General features: G+C 52.5%; 7 protein-coding genes across 7 annotated transcripts; 5 read left to right on the top strand and 2 right to left on the bottom strand.

Moving 5' to 3' along the window:
- Positions 1-47: 47 nt before the first annotated feature.
- On the bottom strand, positions 48-1625 carry BJX68DRAFT_276119 (FAD-binding oxidoreductase). The gene is made up of 2 exons (XM_071048009.1): positions 643-1625; positions 48-581 (listed from the first exon to the last, which is right to left on the bottom strand). Exons 1-2 carry the CDS (start codon positions 1538-1540, stop codon positions 91-93), a joined length of 1389 nt encoding a protein of 462 aa, XP_070898805.1. The 5' UTR covers positions 1541-1625; the 3' UTR covers positions 48-90.
- Positions 1626-2063: 438 nt separating this feature from the next.
- On the top strand, positions 2064-3151 carry BJX68DRAFT_276115 (alpha/beta hydrolase; the record flags this gene model as incomplete). The annotated part of the gene is made up of 1 exon (XM_071048008.1): positions 2064-3151. Exon 1 carries the CDS (start codon positions 2150-2152, stop codon positions 3149-3151), a length of 1002 nt encoding a protein of 333 aa, XP_070898804.1. The 5' UTR covers positions 2064-2149.
- Positions 3152-3802: 651 nt separating this feature from the next.
- BJX68DRAFT_276112 (serine hydrolase domain-containing protein) lies at positions 3803-5415 on the top strand. The gene is made up of 5 exons (XM_071048007.1): positions 3803-3995; positions 4062-4317; positions 4380-4560; positions 4628-5128; positions 5183-5415. The coding sequence occupies exons 1-5, from the start codon at positions 3893-3895 to the stop codon at positions 5324-5326; spliced, it is 1185 nt and encodes a 394-aa protein (XP_070898803.1). The 5' UTR covers positions 3803-3892; the 3' UTR covers positions 5327-5415.
- Positions 5416-6301: 886 nt separating this feature from the next.
- On the bottom strand, positions 6302-7788 carry BJX68DRAFT_267265 (aromatic prenyltransferase; the record flags this gene model as incomplete). The annotated part of the gene is made up of 3 exons (XM_071045775.1): positions 6302-6923; positions 6984-7528; positions 7597-7788. 3 exons carry the CDS (start codon positions 7786-7788, stop codon positions 6302-6304), a joined length of 1359 nt encoding a protein of 452 aa, XP_070898802.1.
- A 98-nt stretch (positions 7789-7886) lies between these two features.
- BJX68DRAFT_97723 (uncharacterized protein) lies at positions 7887-8957 on the top strand. Its single transcript, XM_071050110.1, has one exon. The coding sequence runs from the start codon at positions 8127-8129 to the stop codon at positions 8892-8894; it is 768 nt and encodes a 255-aa protein (XP_070898801.1). The 5' UTR covers positions 7887-8126; the 3' UTR covers positions 8895-8957.
- Positions 8958-9845: 888 nt separating this feature from the next.
- Positions 9846-12169, top strand: BJX68DRAFT_97717 (Zn(II)2Cys6 transcription factor domain-containing protein). Its single transcript, XM_071050109.1, has 3 exons — positions 9846-9908; positions 10023-11177; positions 11273-12169. Exons 2-3 carry the CDS (start codon positions 10337-10339, stop codon positions 11755-11757), a joined length of 1326 nt encoding a protein of 441 aa, XP_070898799.1. The 5' UTR covers positions 9846-9908; positions 10023-10336; the 3' UTR covers positions 11758-12169.
- On the top strand, positions 11584-12169 carry BJX68DRAFT_238009 (uncharacterized protein). The gene has a single exon (XM_071040270.1). The coding sequence runs from the start codon at positions 11795-11797 to the stop codon at positions 11978-11980; it is 186 nt and encodes a 61-aa protein (XP_070898800.1). The 5' UTR covers positions 11584-11794; the 3' UTR covers positions 11981-12169.
- Positions 12170-12674: the final 505 nt, after the last annotated feature.

Below are 12674 nucleotides of genomic sequence, written 5' to 3'. Positions count from 1 at the left end.
GTGCTCGGGGGTTGTTCCCGCCCGCCCAAATAAATCCTCGCCGAGAAACCTCGTAACTATGCAAACAACAGGCAGTATATTCAATTCCATTCAGCCTGCATTCAGACGGGGCAGCCCGTGGTGAAATAAATTATTCGGATCCAGTCGCGCCTTCAATTGCCGCAGTCTTGAGGCCCTCTGCTCCCCAAAGAATCGTTCCACATCAACCTGGTCAGGGGGCCAAAATGCAGGGAACCCTCCTGGCAAGGAAAGACCACTTTGATCAAGCGCTTTCTCCAACCCCATAACCCATCCGGTTGCATCCGCAACCTCCTGTTCATCAGCCTCGCCTAGAGTGGTGCCCCCATGAAGTCCGAGAATGACATGTTTGTATCTATTTGGGAAGCATGCCCCAACAGTATCCGCGATTTCACGTCGAACCCCCTTGCCATGGTTGTTGTGAAAGATGACAGCGGACAGCGGATGCGGTAGAGGGTGCTGTGCGAGGATACTGCCCACCTTCCCACCTATACGGTCAACATTTCGACTGCGGAAGAAGGTTCCTGACGACGAATCACCCAGGCCGTAGGCGGCTGGTGTAGCTGGATACAAGGTCAAGTTAAATGGAGTTTATATACTGCATGATAGAAGCCTGAAACTTACACTCTGTGACGGTGTTGCCTAGAACCCTGCCGGCCTGTGTCATCTGCTCAAGAAAGCTTTTCGCGGATGCAAGACTTCCATTGGCCGAAGTCCAACACCAAAAGAAAACAAAACAGGGCTCGACCACCGGTACTGGAGCCATTTCGGGATTGACGGCAATGGCATCTCCACTAAACTCATCTGGAAATTTATCCTCCAACAGTTTCTCGATCCTGCCCAGGACAGTTGCAGCCTCGGCCACGGGGAAGGCTAAGAAGCCAGCATATAGTTTAGGCACTGGGTAGACCTTGACGCGGAGCTCCATGACGATGCCAAATGTGCCGGCCCCAGCACCGCGGAGTGCCCACAGTAATTCTGGATCTTGGTCAGTATCAACAACGCGGCCGCCAGCTAAAACCACCCGAGCCCCGAGGATCTGGTCAACCCCAAATCCATACATTCCGACATAGAAGCCGTACCCTCCCCCACATGCCCACGAGACATACCCCACGGATTTTGCCTGCCCAGTAGGGGTGAATAAGCCGTAGGAATCAAGGGTTTCCTGTAGGTGGCCGGCAATTACTCCGCCACCAACCCGTGCGCTGGCTCGGTCCGGCTGGACGCTGACCATGTCCATTGCGCGCATGTCAATGAGAATGCCCTCGTGAACTGAAGAGCGGCCGAAGAAGTCATGGCCACCTGATCGGACGGCAAATGGAATCGTTTCTTCGGTGCAGAATTGAACGAGGCGTGAGACCTCTTCTTCTGTGCGCGGCCGGGCGCAGACCAGTGGTTGCTTGTTCAGCGCGCGGTTGTATAGCTCGAGACAGTCTTGGTTGTGCCTGCCTTTGGTGTATACTGAGAGGCCTGGCATGAGATGCCGCAAACGGTCCTGGACGAATGTCTCACTGTGCGCCATACTTCACCAGGGTAGCTTTTGTCGTCCACCGTCAGGGGCAAAAGACTGGTTTGGCCACCTCTTCGGGGCGGTAAATGAAAGATAAATATGTTCTATCAAGCTATGGATATAGTATTGATGTCCTAGGCTGAAGAATGAGGTCATAGCTAATATGTTCCGTTAGTGGCTGTATCCTCGAACGTTGTCCGGACTACCCCACTATGAAATTTCCTTTTTAGGACAGATTGCGAGCAGCCGTACAACCAATCAGATTGGCGTCTTCGTTGGAATGCTTCTTTCCACCTTATTGATACTGATAATGTCAAGACAATGTCATAAGTCCCACCAGGGGAAATAGTCAGTCATCGAACGAAAGCCGGCGCCAGCAAATGGTCGATGCGCCGCAGAGGGTTCCCATACTAAATATAATCATAGGAATCAAAATGGTGCTTGCTCGTACTTTTCCCAACCACGGTCCCACTTAGCGTAAATTTCCTTTTTCGGCCAGAATGCGACTTGAATTGGCACACTGGACAAGGTTCAGCTTTTTGCTCATGAAGTCATCCTAATACTTATAAATGAGTGTTTCACCTTTCCCGGGCGGTCTCTACAGGCACTCTTACCCTCAAGATGGATGCCTTCGCCTCGGATGCGACCGACTTGTCCCATTTTGACGCATTCTTTATCATATCCGTCCCCTACAAAACAGTGCGCGGCCATACAATCACCGTGGATGTACTATATCCAAAGAGCCTCAACGAGCCATCTAATCAGCAATTGCTCTCCATCCCTCGACCAGTTCTGCTTCGCTATCATGGTGGCGGCCTGATTGCGGGCTACAGTCTCTTTCCCCCATTTTTTAGCCCGTGGTATCTCGAACTGGCGCAGGAATACTCGGCCATCATTGTTTCTCCAAATTATCGACTCTTACCGGAGTCCTCTGTGCTAGAAGCTCTTGCGGATATCGAAGACCACTGGCAATGGACGCATCAGTCGTTGCCCCTCTTACTCCAGCAGGAAACTAATGGCCCCGTGAAGGCCGATCTGAGCCGGATCATGACTATCGGCGATAGCGCCGGGGGGTATCTCAGTTTGCAAATGGGGCTAAGTCACCCAGACGAGATTCGAGCGGTTAACGCTGTTTATCCTATGGTCAATCCGAAAGCACCTTACTTTAGCAGTGGCCAGGAACGGCCAGTGTTCAACCTCGAAGCTTTTCCAGAGGATACACTGAGATCGCATCTCGACGACGTTAGGAGACAGGAGAAGCCCGTGATTGTGTCTGCTCCCACTGACCCCGATCGATTCCGGTTGATGTTTGCGGCATGTCAGCATAGCCAGTTGGGTCAGCTCTTCCCTGCCGGGCCCATCGGTCCGTATCCGCTCGAAAGACTCGACGCGGGCGCACGCTTTCCACGTGGTGGAGTTTTGATACTTCACGGACGGGATGACAGTGTGTCCCCTGTGGAGGAGAGCTACCTGCTGCAAAGGAAAATCGCCGAGGTTGACCCCAGCCTCAAATTTCGTCTCATCGTGCGGGGTGGGGAGCATGGATTTGATCACCAATCCAGGCTACATGACGCTTGGTTGTGGGATGCGGCTCAGGACATTATCAGATCGTGGTTAGATTAAGCGTTTCGTCTTTCGATCTAGGTTGACAAGGCATCTATGAGCCCCATTTCCCACCAGAATGGTCTGGGTATTCTGATTGGGCCTTCAAAGTGTATGTGATTTAAAATAAGTAGGCAAGGGGAAGCATGATTCCCGAGTTTGAAGCTCATGTCATTTAGCATAGTGGTAATGTGCGTAATGAGGTTCTATTATATAGATCTCACAGGTACGTCTGTTTCTAGTTGAGTAGCTCTATATGCAAGGAGGAGAGGGCCTGGCTTGTTAGCAGATTCTATGTCTTAGACTCCGTATCTAGATAAGCCAGGGCTGAAATCACACTAGCCAGTTGCCTGGAAGAAGCATTCGACAATACTGCATGCAAAGTTGGGACGGTCAACCTGTGTAAGGATGAATCAGGAAATAATCCCTCGTAGTGGGACCTTACATTGATAAACGCTCTCCAAAACCCACTCTAGGCTTATGCCAGTCCTTCCCATTTAGGGAAAGCTTATTTCCTTGTTGGGTCAGATCGCGGACCCACTTGTTGATCTTCTGACGAGTTACATCAACTGGTTGGCGATCTCCCATAGCCTACCAACAGGCTAATGTTATAAAGACCGGCTGTAGTCTGCTGTTGGTAGCTTTGATGTAAAACTTAGACAGTACGACCTAGCTGATATTCTCTCACATTAAACTCAGATATAGCCTCACCGAGAATACTGAATTGCAGCTCAATTTCGTTAGCATTGACGTTCATCTGCCATGACGACCTCCTTTGAAGAGAGAGTAAATTTGCTCCGTCAGTCGTCTGAGAACGGCAGGAAGCCCTTACCCCGCGTTACACTAGGGGCGATCAATAGAGATGGTGAGGATATAGAAACCCGCTTCGCTTTTCTAGATACGTGATGCTTGCTAACGCCAATCAATCAAGGTTCCTTCCAGTACGCCAAGGCATTCGGAGAGGAATCCGCCGACTCTACTGACACTAACGCCGTGCATTGGGTGGCTTCTTGTACCAAGTTGGTGACCACCGTTGCAGTAATGCAGTGTGTCGAGCGCGGCCTGCTAGACCTGGATGCAGACATCGCCAATGTGTTACCGGAGTGGAAAAGTCCTCGGATCTTGACGGGCATCGACGAAAACGATAATCCTATCTTCCGGCCAGCCACAAAACCTGTTACCCTACGGTATCTCCCTCTCTCTCTGACGCTAACAGGATGTCCGGTTCAGGTGTACTAACGGCTGCAAGGCGCATGTTGACTCACTCCAGTGGGATAGCGTACTTCTTTATGGATCCTCTTCTGACACGGTATTACGAGCTGCAGGGAAATCCACCTGTGATCGAAACATTTCACCAATTTCAATTCTTACGTTTCGAGCCGGGTGAACGATGGATGTATTCACCTGGCGTCGACTGGGCAGGAGAAGCGGTAAGTTCTGACCTCCCGTCTTTTGTCATTGATGCGCTGGACGAAATAACATGGATGATTTAAAAAGGTTGAGCGAGTTACTTCTATGAAGCTGGGCGAGTACCTGCAGCGCCATGTTTTTGACATTGTTTCCGTCAAGGACGCGACGTTCCATCTCGACCAGAGAGAAGACCTGCGCGCCCGCAAGGTCAAAGCTTGGGTGCGAACGGATCAAGGCCTGGAAGAAGCGGAGAGTCCCATCTTCCTTGACCCCATCGTAAAAGACATAGGAGGAGGCGGCCTATACGCAACCGTGAATGAAATGCTGAAGATTTGTCGTGGCATACTTACGGCAGAGTTGCTGCGTCCGGAGACAGTTCAGGAAATGTTCCAACCCCAGCTCGACAGTGGTCGGGGCCTCGACCAGCCGGACGAGTATTCGCTGCCGTCTCGCAATGCCATATGGAATGCTGTTCCAACTGAAATACCGGTAGACTTTGGGATCGGTGGTCTGCTGAATACAGCTAGAGTCCCACATGGTCGAGAAACACATTCGCTCTCCTGGTCCGGGAAGCCAAATTGTTACTGGGTAAGTCATCCGATCCGTATGGGAAACCTATTGTATCTAACTAACCTATTACAGTGGATCGACATTAAGAAAGGGGTCGCTGGCATATACCTTTCTCAGCTTTTACCGACCGGAGATCAGAGTGCGGTTGAGCTGCTGACTGAGTTCGAAAGATGGGTTTACTCGCGTTTAGATAACCTGGATTCGACGGCAAAGTAGAAAGCAGACATCTTCGGCCGATAGAAGGATCACGCTCCTGGACTTATTCCCAAACGTACCAAGTATTTGGAGGGCATCTCTTCCTCGGCATTTCACCCTATCAGGCATCGGCGCCTTAGATGTAGCGTTTGAATACTGACCAACGGGTCTCGCACGCAATATCTGGTCTAGAGCTGCTGTGGTAGTGTTAGTAACTTATGTGCTATAACTATATCATAGGTAGGACCTGGCCTAATAAACCAAGGTGGCAGAATACTTCAGTAGTGACATTCCGGCTAAATTGCAATGCCGGGTCGCATGCGCCTCGCAGCGTCGCCAGTTAGGAAGTGAACTGCAAAGACGCACGGAAATGACGGTCCTGGAGCTGATGTCAATGATAATCGGGATTACGAAGGCGGATTCAAAGATAGCGACAATGACAACGATTACGAGCGGAGCGCAGATTAAGATGAGAGCGAAGGAAACGACTCTTCTACTCCCAAGGCAGATTTGGAGGGGGTGGATTGTTCTGCACGAAAAATTACTATTATACCTTACGAGGAGTTGCACCTACTTGATGGAATAAGTACTCTGGTACCAGACTACGCAAAAAGAGCTGTCCTGTATCCGTATCTAAGAGAGATGTCTCATCTCTTACACTGTGTTTTATAAATGTGATTTCTAAGCGAACAAGTTTAGCAAGGCTACCGGCAGACATGATGACCTGTGCCGATATAGCATTCGGGGAATCACAGAGTAAACTTGAAGACAGTCTAGATTTGGTCTTATTACAAACTACACCAGGCCCTTACAAACAGTATGATAGTCGCAAAGTCTAAAGGTGAGTTGCACTTCCAGGCATCGTCATGCTAAGCATTTGGCCACGCGTCTGGTGGGTTACACTGCTGCACAAACAAATAGTGCTGACCACATCAGTAATCAAAAAGAAATAAAAAGAGGTCGAGAAAAACAAGAATCAGAGATTGCTACTCCAAATCACTCATCCCTCCGAAAGGTCCCCCTCCTCCTCGCAGGCTCCCTCCTAAGCGGATCAACCGCCTCAGCCCCAAGATAACTCGTCACATCCAACTGGCCATCCTTCTTAATCAACGCACTAATATAGATATGGGCTCCCTTGCGATCCTCCAACCTGCGGTGCGCATTCAGAGTCTCCAAGACACTCATATACTCCTTTGCATACCCACCCCTCCCGCGCTCCGCCATCCACCCAATCAGGCTATTGGCGAGGTCGCGGTCATTCGGCCCGTACCCGCGCACAGGCGTATAGAACTTGATATCGGGAAGTTTCTTACCCGGTGCGATATCAAAGTAGTAGACGTAGCTGTGCAGGATCTCGGGGAGGGCCCCGAAGTTGTCGCGCGTGGCGGTTGTGTAGTGCGCCGCTGTGAAGGGGGTTTCGTCCTCCTCGGGGAAGTTCTGCGGCAGACCCGAAACCGCGCAGATCAGCGAACGGACTTCTTGGAGGTGCGCTTCGGGGACGGGCTTGCGGCCGCCGAGCGTGAGGACTTGCCGGACTGAGCTGAAGCTGCTGTGCTTGGCGATGAAGTAGAGCTTCAACCGGGATTGCGAGGGGACTACGTTGTCGACGGCGAGCATGCTGGCGATGGTTAGTACCACCATCTAGAACATTTAGTAAAGAAAGGGAGGGTGGGCTTACTAGGGGGTGATCGCCTGACCCTCGGGGTCATTGGCCAAAAAGTCAAATGCGACGCGGCGAGCCTCATTATCCGGATCCAGCTGCTTGAACGACTCCTCCCAGTCCGCCAACGCGAGGCCCTTGGCATTGGCCGTGGCGCCCACGCGCCGGGGCAGGAAATACGTCTTGACATTGAACCCGCTCTCCAGCCACTCCGGGGCAATGAAGACGGTGCTGGTAAAGTGCTCGCCGTTGGCGGCCTCCTCAGCGTACTTGCCGCGGTTGTGGTCAAAGAGCGTCGCGGCGAAGTGGTTTGACAGCGTCAGATCAACGGTCGGGACGAGATCCTGCAGGCGGTGCAGCAGCTCCAGCGAGGCGTCCTGGTTCAGAGGGTCGAGGGGGCGGCCCGCGTACGGGCCGATCGCTTCGATGCAGTAGCGCACGTCGGGCTTGCCAGTCGGCGTGTTCCACTTCCACGAGTACTCAATGGGCGAGCCCTCGTTGCCCAGGAGCGAGTTCCATCTGAGGGGACGGTCGGCTCTGGGCGCGGGGCCGAGATAGGGAAGCTTGACAAGTGCTGGTTAGCTGATGATTTGTGCAGTATGATAAGGGAGATTAGATGTCTTGGGCGTACGATCCAATGGTAGTGGAACAAGAGGGCGTTGTACTGCGCCTCGGTGGAGTAGCCCGCAGCCACCATCATATGCGCGACTTGCGGGCCAGTGAGCTTCCACCAGTATTCCAAATCCGCATCGCTCGGCGCCAGCCATTGCGAGACGGCTGCCCACACAGTGCTGGATGGTGATTCGACGAGTTTCTGGTTCATTTTTGGTGGTTCTTCTTGTTGACTGTGTTCGACTGTTACAGTTTACAAGATACTGTATATGAACGTCAGGGCGGGGATGCAGATCCCGATCGGGGACCCCGCTCGAGTCCACTGGTCGGGGATGGAAACGGCCATTCAGAAGTAACTGGGCAATTGATACGAATGCAGATACGAATCCGACCAAGAAGAGACGCAGATCCTCCCTGGCCCCGACCGGGCATGGCATCCTCAATTCCGGGCGGGAATCCAATATAAAACGGAGGCAGTTGGAGATGAGCCGACATGACCATCCTCTTCTGGTACTACTCGATAACTAATCTCCATTATCCCTTTACATCATGACCTCCAAACCCGTCATCCTCGTCACCGGCGGCAACCAGGGCCTCGGCCACGAAACGCTCAAAGTGCTCGCGCAAAAGAAAGCATACCACCTGCTGGTTGCCGCCCGCTCCCAAGAAAAAGCCAACGAGGCTGTTCGAGCGATTGCGGCCGCTAGCGGGGGCAATGCGACAGAAGACTTTACGCCTGTGGTCATTGATCTGACCAGCGACGAGACAATCCAGGCCGCGGCCGCCCTCGTGAAGCAGAAATTCGGGCGGCTCGATATCCTGGTCAACAACGCCGGCATCGCCCGATCGCCCCGCGGGGACAACGTCACCCTGCGCCAGGATCTGCGCGATGTTTTTGAAACAAATGTCTTTGGCGTCGCGGTCATGAATGAGACATTCTTGCCCCTACTGCGCGCTTCTACGTTCCCACAGCGCCGCATCGTCACCGTCACCAGTGGCCTCGGCATGTTTGGCGTTGCTCTAAAAGAATCCTCGCCATACAACGCCTGGAACTATAGATTCCCCGTCTATCGAAGCAGTAAGTCGGCAGTCAATATGATCTCCGCCGTGGACATGATCGCCCTGCGTGACGAAAACATTTCAACGGTCCTGGTTGAGCCGGGATACTGCCGCACGGCGTTTGGCAATTACCACGGCCACAAGGATGCAGATGCCGGTGGGAGGGTGATTGCACGTGCGGCCGTAGAGGGGGATAACAAGGATTTGTTCTTGAAGATCATCGATGACGAAGGGAAGCATGAGGAGTTTGGCTGGTAGATTCTAGACCTTCACTTCGTCCCTACGTACACTTTCCACGCGCTGCTGCAAAGTACTTTGTATTGTCTCACAGCTATCTCTGCAAACACTAAACCCCACCACGAATACCACTGTGGCGCAAGCCACTTATTTACCTCTCTGCCCTTTGCCTCGTTTAGGGAGGTGCTCTCCGCAGCTTAATCTCAAAGTCAACCATCCGCCTAAACCTGCTAGCGAGGCGTTATCTATGGAGACGTGGTGGGCCGTGGCTTTGGCACGGGTCGGATCGCTAGTAGCAGGAACCGATGGCCGAAGCTCGGGGAGGTGGCACCTAGCGCTCCTAGGCTCTTCGGATGGCACGTATAGCCTAACTGTGATTGTATGGTAGAGTACCTGTGGCGTAACGGGGGAACAGTAAAGAGTCGGGGATGTGACGACGGCGACTCGGTAACATCGGCCATGATCGACCTGGAGGGGACCAAAGGTACCACAGCTGCCTGGAGCGTTGGATGGGTTGCCGAGTTGCCGAAAGCTGGCACGCTGCATTTGGGGGCCAGAGTACAGAGGACAGCCAGGCAGCCGCTGACATCAGGTCAGTCCAGCTAGACGAGAGCAGGAACAATAAGCGAAGAAGCAGCTAACCACGAAGCACAATAGCTTCGCTTGCGGCCATGGCGGTTCAACCCGTCAAAGGGTCGGCCGTCCATGTCCAAGTCATTCCAGGATCCAAGCGACTGCTATCTTGATTCAACGGCAATTTAATTAATGCGCGTTCCCCGCGCTAGTTTCAGCCCCAGTGCAGGGATCTACGTCAAGCATCCTCACAGGTAAGCTGCTGACGCCGATCTGTACTCTGGAACAAGGCTACTTGCTCGCTCGGCAGATCACACTGCAGAGCACATTTCCATTGGAAGAAATACGCCTCTTCAGCTGTTTCGCCCCCAATCAGCCTGCAATGCTCACCCGATAACGGCGGTGGATTCGCGCTTCGCAATCTGCAGGGTTGTGTGATCCTTCAGCATGTTTCAGCTCTGAGTAAGCGCTCCATAATCCTTCAGGTCAAGCAATCATATGCCAGCCTTTTATGCTTTCAGGGCGCAATTCGCACCATTATACCTCTAGACTAACCAATACTGACTCTCCGGGCAGGCACGAGCTGTCACGCCGATGAAGAAGCCCGGCCGGAAAAACCACCCACACTGCGCAGTCCTGAAGAAGCCAAAATATGCCCCCGCCTAGGCAAAAGGAGCATTCCTGGCCCCCAGCTAGGATATCAATCCTTCATGTCTTGTCGAGCGCCACGCGCTAACGGACGACCTTCCGCGCTGCCAATTGCTCCTCCCTTGCCACCGCGGGCTGACGATGACTGATGGGAGGCCGAACCATACTGACCATTATAAGGCATCGGGCCTCGGCCAGCCTAGCAACTCTTTTGTGCTGGTACCTGGTTTACTCCTGGGAAGATGACCTCCACCGTCGACGGGAGGGTGACCAAGCTTCGAGCCTCGTGCGATGCATGCAACGAAGCCAAGGTGCGCTGCAGCCAGACGAAACCTACCTGCGCACGCTGCGAGAAGAACGATACAAATTGCGTCTACGGCCTGTCTCGTCGAAGTCACAAGAATGCACCCCGCATTGGAACCTCCCAGGGCTCGGCCTATACCCACTACCCGTCGCCCTCGGGCCACACGCGGACCATGTCCATCTCTGAAAATACAACCAGCAGCAACACCTCTTCTTCTTCTTCTTCTTCGTCGCCGCCGTCAAGACTACGCAGCCAGCCCAATACCCCGCTTCCATTGCCCGCAGCAATCTCACCTCCGTCTGCACCCGGGACAAGCCACAGCAATATTATGCTCGGCACAGCACAGATGAACACAACAACACAGCTCCCCACCCTCTTTCCCGACGACCAGCTCTTCTCCGAATTCGGCCTTGCCCTCGATGGGACAGGGGCAGATGTTTTCGGACAAGACTATGACATGCTCGATTTTCCTCCGTCTTCTAGCCCTCAGAATAATCCCATGGGAGACAGCATCATGGGTGGCGAGTTGCTCGAATACACGCTTCCGCTGCAGCAGCAGCTTGAGCAGCAACACCTCCCACCCCCACAACCCCCAACTAGCACCAACAGCCCCTGCTCGTGTGCCTCGCGGCTCATGACGGAGTTGGCCGCGATGCCTCCGGGGTCTACGGCTTCGTGCGACCGCTTCGATGCTCAGCTATCGCAGTTACGACGGGTGATTAACATTGCCGAGGACTGTATTACGTGTCCGTGTACCACGCAGGATGACATGTCAATCAGTACGTATGGATATGACCATGCCATGCCAGTCCTTCCCAGGCAAACTCTCCCACACAAAGTGTACCAATACTAACCCGCGCTCGTGCATCACCAGTGACAACAAGCATCCTGATCGGCCGCGTAATCCAAGGCCTCGAGGCCTCGCTCATGCGAACAACAACATCCCCCTACTCCTCCTACTCGTCCTACTCCTCATCCGCCCCCGCATCCTCCACCTCCTCATCCTCCGCCCCCGACACAGCGCCGAAGCTCTCCCTCGGCGAACTCCAAATCGACCCGGAAGAAGAAAACCAGCTGAAGCAGCACCTGTGGCTGCTGCAGTTCCGCAAACTGCGCAAGGTCATTTCCAAGATGAGTGTTTCGGTGCGACTGTTGACGGGGACGGGGAATATTGGGGCGACCGGGGGTGGAGCGGGGATGGGTGGGAATGCTGGTACAATAGGGGGAGCAGGGGGAGGAAGCGGAGGGCACTCGGCGCATGTGATGGCGTGTCAGTGCATTCACATGTGGCTGGTGCAAAAGGCGGATGGGCTCAAGGCGCGGTATGATGCGAGGGAGGGGAGGGGGTTGATTGATTGACTGATTTTATGGATGACGAATGATGGCTTGATGAGTCATGGTTTGTTTCCTCCCATTCTGTGATGCTGCTGGCATTTTTTTGTCAAGTCAGGTCAGTCTCTGGTTGGTCTGTTGGAGTTGGGGCAATATCATGGCTAGGGCTCGGCGTTGTTTCCTTTCTTCTTGTTGTTTCCATCTCTCCCTCTCTCTCTCTCCTTACTTGAGTATTCCTTGGTCACCTTAGACTAGACTTTCTGCAGACCTACCGAATAGATGGTCGATATGGTCAATGTGTCGTTGTTCCTCCTTGGGCTCATCTGTCGTATCCTAGAATCGAGCAATCACTCCTAGCACGACACATAAGTCTGTCTGCCCAAGTTTCAAGATTCCTACTTCCAGCTCTTATATACTTTTAGTTTGAGCGCACCAAGACACTCCACTCAAAACAAGCTATAATAAAGATGCTACCAAGTTTTCCTTACAAGTCTATAAAGCGTAATTGTCTTTAGAGTAACTATTAGGTAAAAAATACATTTTAAACTTGCCACGTTCATTCCTTGCGACTGGGCAATTGTTGGCATATTTTAGGCAAATCCTGGGGGATAATAAAATTCAGCAAAGGCTGTTGGCTTGACTCGAACACTCGCCCAAAGTTCGCGGATAGTCTAGATTTCACAATAGTTTTTCTTTTTAGATACGAGACTTAAACTGCGTAAAGTGAGGCTTGATGACTGGAATTACTCTGATTGATATAGTTGGATGTGAACTTTGGTGCACCAATGGAGGAAGTTACTTGATCAAGGGAAACTGGATTAGGACGGTACGGAATATATATTGCAAGCCATTTGTACGGAAAACACCACAAATCTCATCAAAACTGAATATAAAAGAGATTTCTTAGTAAGCATATTCAACAACACGTAAAGACGTGTTTAGAT

The sequence above is a fragment of the Aspergillus pseudodeflectus genome (genome assembly GCF_044049435.1).
Source record: "Aspergillus pseudodeflectus strain CBS 756.74 chromosome Unknown BJX68scaffold_23, whole genome shotgun sequence".
Classification (NCBI taxonomy): Eukaryota; Fungi; Ascomycota; class Eurotiomycetes; order Eurotiales; family Aspergillaceae; genus Aspergillus; species Aspergillus pseudodeflectus.
The sequence above is the reverse complement of the archived record's forward strand: the minus strand, read 5'-3'. Positions and strand labels throughout refer to the sequence as shown.

What these genes read in the sequence shown, in the direction of transcription:
- BJX68DRAFT_238009 (XM_071040270.1), top strand. Translation starts at nt 11,795, where the DNA reads ATGGTTTGTTTCCTCCCATTCTGTGATGCTGCTGGCATTTTTTTGTCA.
- BJX68DRAFT_97717 (XM_071050109.1), top strand. Translation starts at nt 10,337, where the DNA reads ATGACCTCCACCGTCGACGGGAGGGTGACCAAGCTTCGAGCCTCGTGC. An exon ending in GCAGGATGACATGTCAATCA is followed by an intron (nt 11,178 to 11,272) that starts GTACGTATGGAT and finishes GTGCATCACCAG; the next exon opens with TGACAACAAGCATCCTGATC.
- BJX68DRAFT_276112 (XM_071048007.1), top strand. Translation starts at nt 3,893, where the DNA reads ATGACGACCTCCTTTGAAGAGAGAGTAAATTTGCTCCGTCAGTCGTCT. An exon ending in ACAAAACCTGTTACCCTACG is followed by an intron (nt 4,318 to 4,379) that starts GTATCTCCCTCT and finishes AACGGCTGCAAG; the next exon opens with GCGCATGTTGACTCACTCCA. An exon ending in GGAAGCCAAATTGTTACTGG is followed by an intron (nt 5,129 to 5,182) that starts GTAAGTCATCCG and finishes AACCTATTACAG; the next exon opens with TGGATCGACATTAAGAAAGG.
- BJX68DRAFT_97723 (XM_071050110.1), top strand. Translation starts at nt 8,127, where the DNA reads ATGACCTCCAAACCCGTCATCCTCGTCACCGGCGGCAACCAGGGCCTC.
- BJX68DRAFT_276119 (XM_071048009.1), bottom strand. Translation starts at nt 1,540, where the DNA reads ATGGCGCACAGTGAGACATTCGTCCAGGACCGTTTGCGGCATCTCATG. An exon ending in AGGCAACACCGTCACAGAGT is followed by an intron (nt 582 to 642) that starts GTAAGTTTCAGG and finishes CCTTGTATCCAG; the next exon opens with CTACACCAGCCGCCTACGGC.